Source organism: Bison bison, unplaced genomic scaffold, assembly GCF_000754665.1.
Source record: "Bison bison bison isolate TAMUID 2011002044 unplaced genomic scaffold, Bison_UMD1.0 scf7180017864481, whole genome shotgun sequence".
In the NCBI taxonomy this organism is placed as follows: domain Eukaryota; kingdom Metazoa; phylum Chordata; class Mammalia; order Artiodactyla; family Bovidae; genus Bison; species Bison bison.
In genome coordinates, this window is record NW_011495041.1 from 8,465,114 (window position 1) to 8,483,980 (window position 18,867).

Here is an 18,867-nt window from a genome sequence, read left to right on the forward strand (position 1 = left end):
TTAAAAGGTATGACATCTTTAAGAAGGATGCATTGAAAGAAAGAAAAGAAGAGAGTTTATAAGATTTTATTTTGGTTTAAGCTAAACAGTTAGAACTGGACATGGAACAACAAACTGGTTCCAAATAGGAAAAGGAGTATGTCAAGGCTGTATATTGTCACCCTGCTTATTTAACTTATATGCAGAGTACATCATGAGAAACGCTGGGCTGGAAGAAGCACAAGCTGGAATCAAATTGCCGGGAGAAATATCAATAACTTCAGATATGCAGATGACACCAGCCTTATGGCAGAAAGTGAAGAGGAACTAAAAAGCCTCTTGATGAAAGAGGAGAGTTAAAAAGTTGGCTTAAAGCTCAACATTCTGAAAACTAAGATCATGGCATCTGGTCCCATCACTTCATGGGAAATAGATGGGGAAACAGTGGAAACAGTGTCAGACTTTATTTTTTTGGGCTCCAAAATCACTACAGATGGTGACTGCAGCCATGAAATTAAAAGAAACTTACTCCTTGGAAGAAAAGTTATGACCAACCTAGATAGCATATTGAAAAGTAGAGACATTACTTTGCCAACAAATGTCCATCTAGTCAAAGCTATGGTTTTTCCTGTGGTCAAGTATGGATGTGAAAGTTCAACTGTGAAGAAGGCTGAGGGCAGAAGAATTGATGCTTTTGAACTGTTGGAGAAGACTCTTGAGAGTCCCTTAACTGCAAGAAGATACAACCAGTCTATCCTAAAGGAGATCAGTCCTGGGTGTTCATTGGAAGGACTGATGCTGAAGCTGAATCTCCAGTACTTTGGCCACCTCATGTGAAGAGTTGACTTATTGGAAAAGACCCTGATGCTGGGAGGGATTGAGGTCATGAGGAGAAGGGGACGACAGAGGATGAGATGGCTGGATGGCATCACCTACTCGATGGACATGAGTTTGGGTAAACTGCGGGAGTTGGTGATGGACAAGGAGGCCTGGCGTGCTGCGATTCATGGGGTAGCAAAGAGTCGGACATGACTGAGTGACTGAAATGAACTGAACTGAATGAGCTTTTCAATCATGAGCTATCAGAGACCAGTTTAAGTTGGCACATAGTAAGTGCTGAAGAGTTTGAAGAAAAACACATATAGAAATGATTTATTTGAAGGAATTTCTGCAATACTAATTGGGAAAGCATTTGTCTTGTACGATGCTTAACTTGGGTGTGCTTGGAATACAAACCTATCCTGTTAACATTAGAGCTAGTATTCTTTAGAGAATGATGTGAAACATTAAAATAATTATCCATTATCAATTACTTCATTTTACTCTACCTGCAGACCAGTAAAATGCCTTTGTATTATTAATCTGAGTACTATGAAAAATTACTGAATGCTGACAATCATTGAAACATTTTCACAACCTTTTGAAATTTTCTTTTGCTTAGCAGGAATTTCTAAACACATCTACCAATAATATTTTTAAGGAAAGGAATGGAAAAATATAGACTTATTTATATAATTAATAAACCATACAAAGTTTGTAAATTAATCTAAAATAAAAAAGTAGATAAAGTGAACTAAAAATCTTATAATCATTTAATTATTTATCTTTAAAATCAACTAGATTTCTTAAAACCAAATTGAATTCAAATGTTTTATTCACTGCTTATCAAAGTATATATACATGCATGCTAAATTGCTTTAGTCATGTCCAATTTTTTTTTGACCCTATGAACTGTAGCCTGCCAGGCTCCTCTGTCCATGAGATTTTCCAGGCAAGAACACTGGAGTGGGTTGCTATTTCCTTCTCCAGAGCATCTTCCTGACCCAGGGACCAAACCTGTGTCTCTTATGTCTCCTGCATTGGCAGGCAGATTCTTTACCACTAGAGCCACCTGGGAAGCCCCATATATACATATCCGTATACATATTCATAATCAGAAATAAGGTAGGGTAAACACTGAAGCACTTTATCAGTCAAAGAATCACTCTGAAGTAAACAATGCCACTTGTACAGATAGGTTTGCCTTACTCAGGGCAGCGACTTACTTGAGACTGTGTGTTTTGGGTAGCAATTAGGTGGTTACCTAGCAACAGCCCCTCCTTTCAAATCAATGCTGCAAGAATGGTATTGTTTATGTCAGAGAATTGATTACTTGTTTGCTGGATATAAAGAGAACAATGTAATATGGTGGTAGGGTGTGAATCTTAATCATAAGAAACTTACAGGGTTTCCTCTAAATTGGTTCAGCTTCCACTCCTCATCTGATGCTACTGGAAATTTGTTTGAAGAGATTAGATAATGGTTAATATGCTGCTTATCAAATGAAAATGAAGAAAACATCTGATATTTAGTTAATAACATTGATTTTCAGTTTGCTTTTAAAGCAAACAATGAAAGAGTTACTACATTCACAATAGCATTAGCTCTGGGCAAGATGTAATTTTATCACATTGTGTCCTCAGAAATGAGACAACCCAGGGTAGGGTGGGGTTCTGTTTAAAGAGAGCTCTGGGGTCATTTAAGGAGAGTTTGAACAATCTAGACAGGTTTTAGATGGTAGCATTTTACCACCAGAAGGTAAAATTACAGAGATATTAACTTGCGGCCAACATATACATAAAGTACTCATGTTTACAAGTGAGTATAACCATTTGGTATTAATAACTTAGATAGAAAACATATTTTAATAAACCTCATACCATAAATGTATCACAAATAAGTGCCACTCTTTCATCTATCTAATGGATATTTATTCATAGGGACAATCTCACCAGTTGCATGCAAAGTCAAGGAAGCAAGTAATCTAAATGAAATGGAACAATAAGGCCAGAAAACACAGACTTTGATAATGGAAAAATTGAATACAGTAAATTAGCTTGTATGTTTTCATAGGAAGAAGATATAAAGTAAAGAAAAAAATCTGTTAGGAGAATGTTAAAATGCCAAGTATGTGGGCGTGAGTAGAAAAGGAAAGAAGAGGGACTTAGGTTTATAAAATTTTCCATGATGCAAAAGTACTGAGCCAATTTCTCCCCAGACACAGTCCTGACGTTCAGAGCCAGCTGCTTGCCAGTACGCAGCAACCTGTCATGTTACAGTAGCTTTCTGAGACTCACCCGATACTCATTCCTCCCCCATCCCACAGCACACTGAATGTCATTTTCTCACTGAGTCCCAGAGCAGAGAAATTCCTTGTGGAGCAATAATTGACAGTTGAAGTTACAGCCTGAGTTCTCTTCTTTGGAAAATTGTTAACATTTGCTTTAAAAAGGCACAGTCTTCAGATTAAAATTAATCAGAATCTAACAACATATTTTCCCAGTTCCTCAACTCTGGGGATATCAGTAGTTTAGAAAAGTAATATGTTTTCCTTTGAAAATAACCGATAATTATTGTTGTCATTTTAGATTGTGATGTTATTCTTGTAGCTATTTTGAATAAACCTGTTAGAAGTCAGGGATTTTAACCAGAAATATCCTTTCCAAAACAATCTCAATACATGCAAAAGTCATAACAGAGTGAGTCTGAATACAGAAGAGATTATTCCCATATGTTCCTAAGTAATTTAGCTGGTCAAAAGTCAAATATTAAAGGAAGAGAGCTGAGAGAAAGATTGAGCAACAGAATCATCAAAATGTTTAGACTAATAATTTATTAGAAAATAAGTGATAATGATAGGAAAATTTATTCCAAATGAATCAATATGCAGTAAATTTTCTAATACAGGTGTAATATATCAAAAAAAATTTAAATAGCAAGAAAGTATAGATTTTCATTTTATAAGGGATCATTTATGTAGAAATTTATCTCCTTACTCTTCCCTCAAATCGCTTCTGTAAATTATATTATTCTGATAACACAGACATATTTTTTCACTGATCTAGATGATCAGGAGATTTTTACGTTAGGAATTGACATTGATGAGTTTCAGGACTCATCTCTATGTGTCTCTGAGCCCCCACAGAACAGCAAACTAATCTCCAGTAGTCCAACAGTTAAAATAATTGATGAAGTGTGTGTTGAAATCCCGGGAGAGAAGGGAGGAAGAAAGAATGAAGGGGCAGAGGAGTGGCTTGGAGAGAGGAGGGGAGGTGCTGATTTCACCCTGTAGCGTCAGGATTGCGTCAATTCGTGTTTCAGCCACGTCTAGAGTCTCGGAGACAAGCTTCTCTAACGAGCCAAAACAGGAACAGGGCTGGAAAATCACTGTGTGAGGGCGAGTGGACCTCTCTCGCTGCCTCTTCCCCACTCCCGGCTTAGGTCCCCTGAGCTTTGCACTGTTGTTTCCAGCGCTAGGAAAAGCCCCCGTCCCCTCAGATCGAGGCAAGTGAACCAAGCCAGAGGGTTTCCGTTCAGCACCTCGGACAGAATACGCAACAAAAAATGGCTCCGATCTCTACCAGCCGGGAAGAATTTGGTAAGCAAGTTACTCAACTTACAACTGCGATTGTTCCTTAAATACGCTGGTGTGTGTGTGTGTGTGTGTATGTGTTTCCGTGGGATGTTGATAATAGATTCCCCAGGTAAACTGAAAGCAACATGAGAACTGTAAAACGGCAATAGTGGCTTACCTCTGTGGTTTCTCTCTTGATTATTTTTCTCCTTAAAATTGCTTTATGCTAGCGCGATTTTACATCCAAGAAGTTCCTAGTTATCCAGGTATCCCTGTAAATTGCAGCACGTGCTAAGTAAAGAAAAGAGATCTGTTTGCTTGCTGGTTTCATTAATTCTGTAGGTGATTTTTATTTGCATGAAAACCTGTATTTAACTAATTAGGGGAAGCCAAATGGTTCTGTGATTACAAAGGGTTTGATCTCAATATAAAATAACTTGACTAATAGGGCATTTAGAATGTATGTTTTATTGCAGAATGTACCATAAGGTATTTTTTCTCTGCTGTTTTTCTTGTATACTTGAAATATGCTGCTAGTGAAAGACAGAATCCTACGATGCTAGGGTTAAATAGAGTATTCAAAATTAATTAGCTGAGCCCATTCTATTTCACAGGTAACCAGAGGCCAGAGAAATAAGGGAAAATTTGCAGGTCTGTTAGCTAAAAACTACTGGGAACTATACTTAAGACTTATATTTTCCCATTCAGTTTCCCTTTTCCTATATCTGTGCTTAACACCCTTACTCTCCTTCTCTGTTTTAGTGAAAAAAGAAGAAGAGAAAATATCAGAGATATTTCTTCAAATAGAAAAGTGTTATTTTAGGTTTCATTATATTCCAAAGGCAATATTTTGCTTTACATATATTCAGAAATATCAGGAAATTTATAGAAGTTTGTTATGAGACTGAGTGAAATGACAGATCTTTGCTTTCAAAAGTTTAGGGTCTTATTATTAGAGAATACATGGGGAGTAGATGAATCTTTGTATATTAAATATTTTGCCTTTTGACATTAATATTAAATGAGACAATATGTGATATATTCAGGAAGGAATTTCTTTCACAGCTATCCATTTGACTGAGTTTATATTGTTGTAATATGAGATGTATTCCCAGTTTCTGATTGAAAATTAGAAATATTTGAATACTGAGGAATTTTCAGATGCTGTGCTAGTTAAAAATATGTTCTGGTATGGGTCATAAGTCTATTTAGAAAAAAAAATTACTATTCCTTTTTAAAAATTTTTTCTTTCTTCATTGTTTAAAGAATAAAGAATAGTTTGCTTTTGCTCCTTAGACTTGGATGATTAGAAAGTCCAGAAGTGTTTTGTTTGTATGTTTGTTTTTTCTCCCCACAAAGACTTAAACAGAAGGTAAAACTGAAAAGCTGATAGTAAGTTTAGCTAATGATCTTTAGGTCTCCCCTCATTTTCTTTCTGTAGCATCCACTGGTTTTTCTATCTCGTGAATTCAAAGTATATTTTTCATCTCTACACAATTCAGTTTATTGATATAATTAAACTACAGAGTATTTTTCATTAATGTGTTTCCTGTTTTATCTTCTTTGGTATCTTTGCTGTTGTCATTTCCTAATTATATATTATTTGAGTTCAGTTTTGTGATTATGAAATAGAAGTTTGAGGGATTGAGGAGCAGAAAAACAAAAGACTATTCTTTCAGGGATTAGTTAAGCAAGCCTTAACCTTTTCCTGACTGGGACTTTTAACTTTATTATTCACTACTTGGGATGAAAAAATAGAATGCAATGGAGCCAAAAGCAGATATTATTACATTAGTTATATTAATTTTGATCATATTAAACATTGACTCAATTCACTGTATCCGTATATAGTAACACTGCTTTTACTTACACAGTGATATTAATCATTTGTTGGAGAATACGCTTACATATGGAACATGATAGGCTTCATGAATAATCAATGTTACATAATGTCAGTATTTAATGTGCCCTCATTCAAGGAATGAATGCCAATTTCAATTTGATCACCATTTGCCATGTGGAAATGTGCTAGGAAAAAAATCAGTTATGGATAAAATTGAACTCTAAATTATCTCTACCCACTCTTTTCATTACATTTTAAGGGATGATGATTCATCTATAACCATTCTTTGAGTTTTATCCTATCTAGATAATCAATTTGTAATTTGGATAATTCAGTATTTATTTGAAGAATTTGGGGTAAGTATACGAGTTTGTAGTCTTACAAGTTGTATAATATTAATATTCTGTTGTTCACCTTTTTGTTCTTTTTCCCCTAATATGTGTACATTTCTTTCACTGTAATTTGGATAGAAATTATTAATGTTTGTGATAATTGCAGATAATGTTCCATCATTTCTCTCAGCATTTGAAGAATGTGGCTTAGAATTACATAGTAAGAACTGATGCTTCTGGAAAGCCTCAAAATATCAATGAAAATATTATGAGTACTGATTCATGTATTTGACTCTATTTGTCTTATGTTAAGTGTGAAAACAAAGGTAGGTCATGATCATTTAGTATTCCCCCATCCTTAGCCTCAACCAAGTTTCATCCTTTCATTTTATTTATGAAAATTACTACAAGGAAGGATTTTCTGTTTATTCTCTATGTGGCACATCTGAGTTTTTTCCTGAAAGTTATATGAAATAGGCACATAATTCACCCAGAACAGTTGGAAAGCAATTCAATCTGTGCAACATACAGCAATTGCCAGCTTTAGGATGCTTTTCAAATAGGGTGTTTCCAACTCTGCTCCTTTAATGCATGTTATCGGTCATTTGATTTTTCAGATGAAATTCCCACAGTGGTGGGGATCTTCAGTGCGTTTGGCCTGGTCTTCACAGTCTCTCTGTTTGCGTGGATATGCTGTCAGAGAAAGTCATCCAAGCCTAGCAAGACTCCTCCGTATAAGTTTGTGCATGTGCTAAAGGGAGTTGACATTTACCCTGAAAGCCTGGACAGCAAAAAGAAGTTTGGAGCCGATGAGAAAAATGAAGTAAAGAATAAATCAGCGGTGCCAAAGAATTCATTGCATCTTGATCTTGAGAAGAGAGATCTAAATGGCAATTTTCCCAAAACAAATTTCAAAGCTGGCAGTTCTTCTGACCTGGAGAGCGTGACCCCAAAACTCTCTTCAGAAGGGGGAAAAGAGGTAGTTTCCCCCGATAGCTTAAAGTCCAGCACTTCTCTTACTTCAGATGAGAAACAGGAGAAACTGGGAACCCTCTTCTTCTCCTTAGAGTACAACTTTGAGAAGAAAGCATTTGTGGTAAATATTAAGGAAGCCCGTGGCTTGCCAGCCATGGACGACCAGTCAATGACCTCTGACCCATACATCAAAATGATGATTCTTCCAGAGAAGAAGCATAAAGTAAAAACCAGAGTTCTGAGAAAGACCTTGGACCCGGCTTTCGATGAGACCTTCACATTCTATGGGATACCCTACACCCAGATCCAGGAGCTGGCCTTGCACTTCACAGTCTTGAGTTTTGACAGGTTTTCAAGAGATGATGTCATTGGAGAAGTCCTGATTCCTCTGGCAGGAATTGAATTAACTAATGGAGAAATGTTAATGAACAGAGAGATTACCAAGAGAAATGTTAGGGTAATTAATTTTTAGTCTTTAAACATATTTATAAATAATCTTTTCTGTATCAAAAGGATTTTTATTAAAATGATGTCTTGTACATATCATCTTTGCCATGTTTAACTAGTATTGATCATAATCAAATGGGAGCAGGGAGACAGATAGATGAAAGAAAATTTAACCCACTACTGAAATGCTTAAAATATATCAATGATATAAAATAAATAGGGACACTTTATAGATTTATTTAATATTTATATAACTTTAATGAATTTCTATCACAAGTATTTTGACTAAGACTGCCACTAAAATGCAGACAAATATTTCTTACTCATTGCAAGTTAAAAAATATGTATCAATGTTAGCATAATTGAAATTGAAAATTAAATCAATTTATCCTGAGTATTTGAAGTTGTATTGACTTTTTCATAGAATTGCTTCTTGAGGAAGAGGTACATCATTATATTGAATTATATTCACCCTTGTGTTGTATAACAGGAGTTACTCTGCTTTTGTAGTTACACTACTTTTGTAGTTCTAGAATTATTAGAAAATGATAAGACATCAATTAATCAAATTTAGTTGTATTTTTCCCTTAAATATGGAACTGACTCGATTCCAGCTGTGGTATTCTATAGAATACCATAAAGTTTGTTTTGACCACATCCTCACCTTTGTCTGTTCAAGTTAATGACAGTCAATATATAGAATTATTAAGTAGTTTGATACACCAGGCTGCTTAGTAGCACAATGGGAATAAAGATTTGTTTCCTATTCTTTTTCTTGGAGTGCTCATTCACACAGTTACCCCATAGTAGCTTTTTTTAATAAATATGTATTGCAGTTTTAGGAGCTCTAGTCAGCCATCATTCTTAGCTATAATCAAACTCCAAGTTACTTTTTGTTACTTTCAGTTAGAAATTGTACTTTGAGTTCTTGGTCATCTTATCTAATGTTAAAGTAAAAATAAGATCTAAATCTTATGTAAAAAATAAATTCTATGATACTATTCAAAGACAAAGCATGAAAAATTCCGAGTCAATTCTCTCCAATATTTAGCTCATTCCTTGGATTAAAGAAGGATTTGGGGTAGGGTTGGGGAAGAGAGTTCTAACTCCATTAGCCCTCGGGGCCAAGAGAACTGTGGGTGTCAGATTAAATTTCAGGTTTTCTGAATTCAAATTTTAATAATGTCTGTTCTAAAGGATTTGAAATAAAATCAAACTGAACATGAATCAATTGCCCATATACAGATATATTAAAATAATTAGATAATATTCATTACCATTAACAACTTAATTAAAGTGGAGAGTTAATTAAAAAGCAAAAAATTAAAAATACCTCTCTGTAAGCTATATTCTAAATATCCCCCTTAAAAACGTTTCTAGTGATGAGTGTGGCTAACTCATGAATTTTGACATTCTACAGTACCCCAAAAGTCCACAAGATGGCAGATAGTTGTTCTTAGGAGGCGATGGCACTGCGTACATATTTTAGTTACTCTGATTCTTTAGCACATTAAAGTAAACTAAGGAATTGTACATTTAAATAACAGTGCTATTATACCACTTCAAATGTTGACAAAAGTATATATTTCAAAACTAAAGAATACTAAAAACATTTTTATATCTTACCTCTTTTTGTTTAGAAATCTTCAGGACGGGGTGAGTTATTGATCTCTCTCTGCTATCAGTCCACCACAAATACTCTTACTGTGGTTGTTTTAAAAGCTCGGCACCTGCCTAAATCTGATGTGTCTGGACTTTCAGGTAAGAATACTTTGAAAAACATAGGCTCAATGAAAAATGAGCTATATATTGGGGAAAACAGTTAACAACACTGGCCTATGATTTTTATTTACCCTTTATTCACAATTACAAATGATGTGATCGTTCTTCTGTTTCTCATTTTATGGAATAAAAGTGTGAGTCAATGCCATTAACAAAAAGAAGAAAACTAAGTAGTTCTAAAATACAAGACTCAGTTTGTATGTGATAGATGTCTGATTGAATAAAGTTGAAACATAAGGCAAAAAAAAATAAGCTATTAAGGAAAAGTTCTTAATTTTAATATTTTAAATGAGCCTGCTTAACCTTACACTTCTATTATTTTTATCTTTCCTTCAATTCACTATGTATCTACTGTCTGTTTTAAGAATTAGCTTTTAGTTTTGTGACTAGCTTTCACACACACAAAAAACTTTGCTATATGAGAAAGAACATGTGACCTATGGGTTAAAATGATCTGAGTTCAAACCCTAACTCTTCTGTTTCTTAGCACAGTAATCTTGGTTATGTTTCTTAAACTCTATACAAATTGGACATAATAGTACTTACCTTGAAGGGGATTGTAAAGACTGGATATATACATATATGTGTATATATATATTTTTTTTATTTATATATATATATATTCATTCATATATATGTATTTATTCATATATATAATGAAATATATATATTTCATTCAATATCACCTAGAGCTATTATTAGTTATAACTTTATAATTAAGTAATGGAAGCTGAAAACATGATCTTAAAGATATAGGTTAGGAAGCTAAAATGAACTCATGCAACCAGAATAGGGCAAAATAATGTAATTAAATATTTGACAAAGTAGCATTATCTTAAAATCCACAGGATACATGTGACACAAGGAATATAAATACAGGGTAACAGGAAACAAACACAGCAGGTGATTAAAGGACCACAGAAAAATTAAAATTGAAAAGGCATTGCCATTGTGAACTCTAAACGCCCATTGCCCCATCCAAAGGAGAAAGCAGAGAGGTAGAGAGACTTAACCAAAGTCAGACAACTGAGTAAGGTTCAGTTCAGTTCAGTTCAGTCGCTCAGTCATGTCCGATTCTTTACAACCACATGAATTGCAGCATGCCAGGCCTCCCTGTCCATCATCAGTAAGGTTAGATGCTGTGTAATGTTTTTTCCTTCTATTCTGTTCTTGCAAATGAGTTATTAGTAATCAGAATGTGTTAGAACATTCTCTTTCCTTCCCCTTTATGTCATCTCTTCATCCGGCCATTACAGTTCTTTCCTATCCTCTGTTATCTCTCATGTTTTGCATTCTTATTTTCAACTTGTTGACAAAAGAGAAGCCAAGCTTCATCCATATTTTCACTTCATTCTGACTCATTTTCATTATAATCACATTTTGCCAGTATGCAGTAATATCTAAGGGCACTATTATCTTGAGATCAGAGTTCCTGCCATGTTCTGCCAGTACATTATCTATTGTGTATCATTGCAGATCCCTATGTCAAAGTGAACCTGTACCATGCCAAAAAGAGAATCTCTAAAAAGAAGACGCATGTGAAGAAATGCACCCCCAATGCAGTGTTCAATGAACTCTTTGTCTTTGACATTCCTTGTGAGGGTCTAGAAGAGATAAGTGTTGAATTTCTGGTTTTGGATTCTGAAAGAGGATCCCGAAATGAGGTGATTGGGCGGTTGGTCCTGGGAGCAGCAGCAGAAGGAGCTGGTGGAGAGCACTGGAAGGAGATCTGTGACTATCCCAGGAGGCAAATCGCCAAGTGGCACGCACTCTGTGATGGTTAGCACCCTAGCTGTGATGAATTGGAACTTAACGATTTTTACTAGGCAAGGAGAAATTTTCCTTTTTTTCCCCTGACACGTGAGTGCAAACTTTTTGTTGTTGTTGTTAGAAATGGATTGAATTAGCAGAAAGTAACTGTAAATGTGTATCATGATCATTTCCTCTTTATTAGAGAATCTGGATAAATTTTCATAAGATATTCAATTTCCCCTGCAGGTTACCAGTGATATAAATAAAAAAGTACTTGAGCATTTTAGGAATACTGCTCTGTAGTCTCAAATTATGGATGTGGTGATGATCTCATTGAACCACATCACTAAAAATCAATGTGATTATCAGGATTTAGAAATGAAAAGCATGCCTTCTCTTATGAAAATTCACCCATTGTTTATCAAGTGGAGAAATAAATTTTTCTTTAAACCCAAAGATATTAAAGAAATGTTCTAGATTGCTTTATTAATTATTGATATGTAATTTACAAATAGCTTTCCTGATTATAAAAGTATATGATTATTGTTCTTTGGTCTGTAATAATTTGACACAACTTTATCATAAGAGAGGTAACTTGGGTTTGTTGAGGGAAAAAAAAAAAAAGCGGTGAACAAAATGAGAAATCATTTTATTAAAGGGCTGAGTTGAGGACACTGTAGCCAAAATAGGATTTCCTCCCTCTGTGATTACATGTGAGTCAGATGTAAAATATAATCTCACATAACACTCATGGCCTTGCATTATTCTCTTCTTGTGACAAGACTCAATGTGGCCTAAGAAAGCCCTATATATTTTTGTGAAGTTGTTGAGTTGGCTAATGAGTAAAGAAATACACTTCAGCTACAAATCCAGTTAGAAATGCAGTTTTCTTAGAGGAAATACGTATAGTTTCTAAGGGTACATTCAAGTGTATCCCTTGAACACAGAGAGGTCATGGGTGACCAAGTCTTCATTTGCTTGCTCTCTCCCAGAGAGGACTAAGTTACTATTTCAAAAGAAATGAAGACAAAAAGTCAAAAAGTTTCAGTCATTGCTAGTTAGAAAATTTTACTTTAACCAACAAATTATAGAAAATTGTCATACGGCAAGCCTAATATACTTAACATATGTTCATACATAACAAATGTATGCTGCCAAATTAACACAGCAAAGTACGTTTCACTATCTTTTCTAGGCTAATTTGTCTTGAGCTCTTGTCTGTGGACCAGTTTATAAACTTGTATCTTGTACTGCTTTCCAGTACCAGGGCTCTGTGATTACTTGGAAAGAATTTACTTGAGGTAATGTCACTGTATTTGAGTGTTTAGAAAAGTAAGAGTGAAACTCAGGTACAGTTGAATTTTAAATATGCAAGTTAGAAATGAAGTCTACTGAAAAATTTACATTTTGAGTCAGGTTTTGTGTCAGTGCTCTAGCAGTTTTTGAGAATGTGTTTGATATCGCAGTGTTTGTAAAATCTATGACAGTACATTTTCCAAACAACATATACATACCTTTAATGATTATGCTGAAAGTAGGAAATGTTTTTTACACTCTGTATACAAAAATTGAAATCAACCCCTCTTTTGTGCTTTAAGATGATTTTGGAATTAAACGAGATTATTCTCCAATCATTGTTTTCATGCCATCACAAAGTCATGTCACAGCATCTTGGTCCACTCAGCATTTCTGTGAAATGAATTGTAGTCAGTATATGGTTTGAGTAAATCCTATGGCCTTTTTATGTTTGTATATTTGGTATCATGGGCCAAGAAATATAATATATTTTGAAGCCCTGAAACATTAAAAAATGTAAATCCTAAGTATCCTTCACAGTTGCCAGAGGTTAATGGTGGTACCAAGCAAAGTATGGTCATTGGAGGAGGGACAATAAAGCCAATGGAAAATAATTACAAAATGACAATAACTAACTTGTAAATAGTTTTTAGTTTTTTTTTTAATTTAAAGTGTTTTTCACTGTGAAAAGTCAAGTAAAACTATTTGCAGTTACTGTTAAGTAAAGAGAAGAAAAACTAGAACAGAATTGAAGCAGGCAGAGGCACAGTGATCGCATTATCTTCTGAAAATTCTGTTTTATATGGTATTACAATATCAGTGTGATCTTGAATTCTGTTACAAATTCTGCACTGTATTAAACATATAAATTAATTGTTTGTCTTATTAGCCAATCTAACCACTCTAGTGGGGAGATGTCCATGTTTGAAGAACTGTGTAACTTAGTAACTGATTTGTTCTGATGCTGTAACTTAATCGAAGTGGTTTGGAAGGAAGCATGGTGTATGAGATGGTGTCTGTGCTTTTGTGCCAGCTCTGTATGATGTTTGTAAGATCATGTTTATAAAACATGAATAAATGGCTGCTTTTGCCCAACACATTTCAACTCAAACTTTTCTGTCAGTGGATTCTCTTCTTTCTTTCTAAGTTCTCAAGTTTCCCTAACAGGTCATCTGGCACAAATTAAGGAACATAATGACTTGGCACCAGGATCTCCACATATCTTGCTGTATTTTGGTTAATCTTCATAAAACTCATTCAGAACAGATACCATTATCTATCTACAGGAGAAAACCTTGAAGCTAAAGGAGCTTTGGCAGTTGACTCAAGTTCAAATGGATGGTATGTGAAAAGATTTCCTCATATCCTTCACTCTTCTCACTATGGCAGGCCAATCTCCTCCAGGAATCCTCATAAACTGGCTCTGTTATATCCTTAAAATGGTTCATGCCCACATTCTTTAACTATTTCTTTATGTATTTTGTTCCCTTCATCATTTTCTATCACAATTTTTAAATTTAATCTTCCTTTTACTGTCTTTTATGATTTTATTTCTCACTTTAGTCTCTTTCATTACCTGTTTTGTTTTGGGGCTTCCCAAGTGGTACTCTTTACCACTTCCCAGGTGGTAAAGAATCTGCTTGCTAATGCAGGAGACATAAGTGACTTGGATTTGATCCCTGGGTCTGGAAGTTCCCCTGCAAGAGGGCATAGCAACCCACTCCAGTATTCTTGCCTGGAAAGTCCTGGGTGGCTATAGTCCATATGGTTGCATAGAGTAGGACATGACCGAAGTGACTTAGCACACATTTTATATTACTATCTTTTACTTGCTTTTTAATTTTTCCTACATCTTTTCATTGGATAGATTTATTTAGTAAAATGGTATTGAAATGGAAGTCTTTATCTCTTCCAAAGAAAGGTAAGAAAAAACCTGAGGACATATGCAGCGCTTCCTTTAGACACCAGCTAAAGTAAATGGAGCTATGGGATTAATCACAAGGAGGATCAGCCTTTTTTTTTTTTTTTAAACAGCACTAGTCTATATGGAGGTGTTCTGTATTATCATACTTGGATAAACAGCTTTGTAAATGTAATACAACCAAAATATGCTTCCATTATATTTTTGTTCTAAAGCACATTAATTGTATTGAGTGTGCCCATATATGTCAAAAGACTTAGTTGATAATTACATTTAAGTGCTCAAATATATTTTAGGCCTACTTAGCAAAAGCAACCAGGGACACTGAGGAGATTTTCTGTGAAATTAGTCATTAGAAAAATGCTGATTAAAACCACAATGAGATATCAACCACACCTTACTAGAGTGTCTAAAATCAAAGAGTTTGAACATGCCGAGTGTTGGTGAGAATTTTTTTGAAATTATAGCAGGTTTTTAATAGAAATTGATAATCTGATTCTAAAATTGATACAAATATACAAGTACCTAGAATACATGAAACAACTTTGAAATAAAGAACAAATGGTACAGGGCGATGGTGGCCTCATAGAACAAGTTGGGGAGCTTTCCTTCCTCTGCTACTTTCTGAAAGAGTTTGAACAGGATAGGTGTTAGCTCTTCTCTAAACTTTAGGTAGAATTTGCCTGTGAAGCCATCTGGCCCTGGGCTTTTGTTTGTTGGAAGATATTTTATCGTACTTAAGATTTTTGTGCTTGTGATTTATCTGTTCATATTTTCTCTTTTTTCATGGTTTACTTTTGGAAGGTTACACTTTTCTAAGGATTTGTCCATTAATTCCAAGTTGTCAATGTTATTGGCATATAGTTGCTCATAATAGTCTCTTATGATTCTTTGTATTTCTGTGTTGTCCATTGTATCTTCTCCTTTTTCATTGCTAATTTTATTGATTTGAGTCTCTTCCTTTTATTTCTTGATGAGTCTAGCTAATGGTTTGTCAGTGTTATCTATTCAGAGAAACAGCTTTTAATTTTATTGATCTTTGTTATCAGTTCAGTTCAGTCACTCAGTTGTGTCTGACACTTTGTAACCCCATGGACTGCAGCACACCAAGCTTCCCTGTCTATCATCAACTCCCAGAGCTTGCTCAAACTCCTGTCCATTGAGTCAGTGATGCCATCCAACCATCTCATCCTCTGTCATCCCTTTCTCCTCCTGTCTTCAAATTTTCCAGGATCAGGGTCTTTTCCAATGAGTCAGTACTTCGCATCAGGTGACCAAAGTATTCGAGCTTCAGCTTCAGCATCAGTCCTTCCAATGAATATTCAGGACTGATTTCCTTTAGGATGGACTGGTTGGATCTCCTTGCTGTCCAAGGGACTCTCAAGAATCTTCTCCAACAACACAATTCAAAAGAATCAATTCTTCAGCGCTCACTCTCACATCCATACATGACTACTGGAAAATCTATAGCTTTGACTAGATGAACCATTGTTGGCAAGGGAATATCTCTGCTTTTTAATATGCTATCTAGGTTTGTCTTAACTTTTCTTCCAGGGATCAAGTGTCTTTTAATTTCATGGCTGCAGTCACCATCCACTGTAATTTTGGAGCCCAAGAAATTAAAGTCTGTCACTGTTTCCCTTATTTCCTCACCTGTTTTCCCATGAAGTGATGGGACCGGATGCCATAATCTTAGTTATTTGAATGTTGAGTTTTAAGCCAGTCTTTTCACTCTTCTTTTTCACTTTTATCAAGAGGCTCTTTAGTTCCTCTTCACTTTCTGCCTTAAGGATGGTGTCATTTGCTTATGTGAGGTTATTGATATTTCTCCCAGCAATCTTGATTCTAGCTTGTGCTTCATTCAGCCTGGCATTTCACAGGATGTATTCTGCATAGAAATTTAATAAGCAGGGTGACAATATACACCTTGATGTACTCATTTCCCAGTTTGGAACCAGTATGTTTTGCCACATCCAGCTCCAACTGTTGCTTCTTGACCTGCATACAGATTTCTCTGGAGGCAGGTAAGGTGCTCTGGTATTCCCATTTCTTTCAGAGTTTTCCAGAGTTTGTTGTGATCCACACAGTCAAATGTTTTGGTATAGTCAATAAAGCAGAAGTACATGTTTGTCTGAAATTCTCTTGCTTTTTTCTATGACCTTCGCTATAGTCTACTTCATTTATTTTCATATTTTTGCTCTGATCTTTATTATTATTATTATTATTACTACTTTTACTAACTTTGAGGGTTTTTTTTATTGTTTGTCTTCTTTTTTTCTAGTTGCTTTAGGTGTAAATTTTATTTGATGTTTCTCTTGCATCTTGTAGTAGGTGTGTATTGCTGTTAACTTCCCTCTTAACACTGCTTTTACTGCATTCTATAGGTTTTGAATTGTCATATTTTCATTATCAATTTTTCTAGGTATATTTTGCTTTCTTTTTTGATTTTTTCAGTGGTCTGTTCATTATTCAGAAGTATGTTTTTAGGCTTCATGTTTTTGTGTTTTTTATAGTTTTTTTCCCATGTAGTTGATATATAATCTAATAACATTGTGATCAGAAAAGATGGTTGAAATGATATCAGTTTTTAAAAATTTACCAAGGCTTGATTAATGGCCCAAGATGGGATCTATCCTGGAGAATGTTCCATGTGCATTTGAAAAAAAAAAAGTAAAATCTATTGTTTTTGGATGAAATACCATGAAGATATCTGTTAGGTCCAACTGGTCCAATGTACTGTTTTAAGCTTGTATTTCCTTGTTAATTTTCTGTCTGCATGATCTGTTCGTTGTTGTGATTAGGGTATTAAAATCCCTCAGTATTATTATGTTATTATTGATTTCCCTTTATTAGTTGTTAGCATTTGTCTTATGTATTGATGTGCTCCTATATTGGATATATATATTTATAATTGTCATGTCTTCTTCTTGGATTGATCCCTTGATCATTATGTAGTGCCCTTTGTCTTTTATAATGGTCTTTATTTTGAAGTCTATTTTTTCTGATATAAATATTGCTACTCCTGCTTTCTTTGGTCTCTGTTTGCATGGAACATCTTTTTCCAGTCCCTCTGTGTGTGTGTCTTATGTTTGAAGTGAATCTCTTGTTCACAGCATTATAGCAGTCCTATTTTGCATCCATTCAGCCAATATATGTCTGACAAAGTAGAAAGATGTGTGTTTATCTTCTCCTACGAGAACCCCAAAATTACAACTAGCTGGTGCACAATCATTGACAGGAGAATGTTGGAACCCACCAAAAGAAGATAAGCTTCTTAGTCTCATCCATCAGAGGGCAGACAGAATGAAAAGCACAATCACAGAAAACTAATCAAAATGATCACATGGATCACAGCTTTGTGTAACAATGTAACAATGAGCCATACATGTAGAGCCACCCAGGATGGACAGATCATGGTGGAGAGTTAGGACAAAATTCTGTCCATGGGAGAAGGAATGGCAAACCACTTCAGCGTTCTTGCCTTAAGAACCCCATGAACAGCATGAAAAGGCAAAATTATATAAAATTGAAAGATGAACCCCCCAGGTCTGTAGGTGGCCAAAACGCCACCACAGAAGACAAGAGAAATAGCTCTAGCAGGAATGAAGAGGCCAAGCCAAAATGGAAATGATGTCCAACTGTGGATGTGTCTGGTGGTGAAAGTAAAACCCAATGCTGTAAAGAACAATACTGCATAGGAACCAGGAATATTAGGCTCATGAATCAAGGTAAATTAGACATGGCCAAATAGGAGATGGCAACAGTGAACATCAATATTTTAGGAATCAGTGAACTAAAATGGATGGGAAAGGGTGAATTTAATTCAGATGATCATTATATCTACAAATGTCAGAAAAAATCCCTTAGAAGAAATGGAGTAGGCCTTGCAATACAATACAAAATGCAGTACTTGGGTGCAATCTCAAAAATGACAGAATGATCTTGATATGTTTCCAAGGCAAACCACTCAGTGTGACAGTAATCCAAGTCTATGCCCCAACACTGAGGCTGAAGAAGTTGAAGTTGAATCATTCTATGAAGCACTATAAGACCTGCTAGAACTAACACCAAAAAAAAAAAAAAAAAAAAAAGAAAAGAAAAAAATGTCCATTGCACCATATGGGACTGGAAGGCAAAAGTAGGAAGA

At 35.1% G+C, this 18,867-nt stretch overlaps 1 protein-coding gene across 1 annotated transcript; it reads left to right on the forward strand.

Annotated features, from left to right (window-relative positions):
* Positions 1-4,110: 4,110 nt before the first annotated feature.
* Positions 4,111-13,910, forward strand: SYT4 (synaptotagmin IV). The gene is made up of 4 exons (XM_010862327.1): positions 4,111-4,396; positions 7,165-7,979; positions 9,610-9,730; positions 11,228-13,910. The coding sequence occupies exons 1-4, from the start codon at positions 4,363-4,365 to the stop codon at positions 11,533-11,535; spliced, it is 1,278 nt and encodes a 425-aa protein (XP_010860629.1). The 5' UTR covers positions 4,111-4,362; the 3' UTR covers positions 11,536-13,910.
* The last annotated feature ends 4,957 nt before the right edge of the window (positions 13,911-18,867 follow it).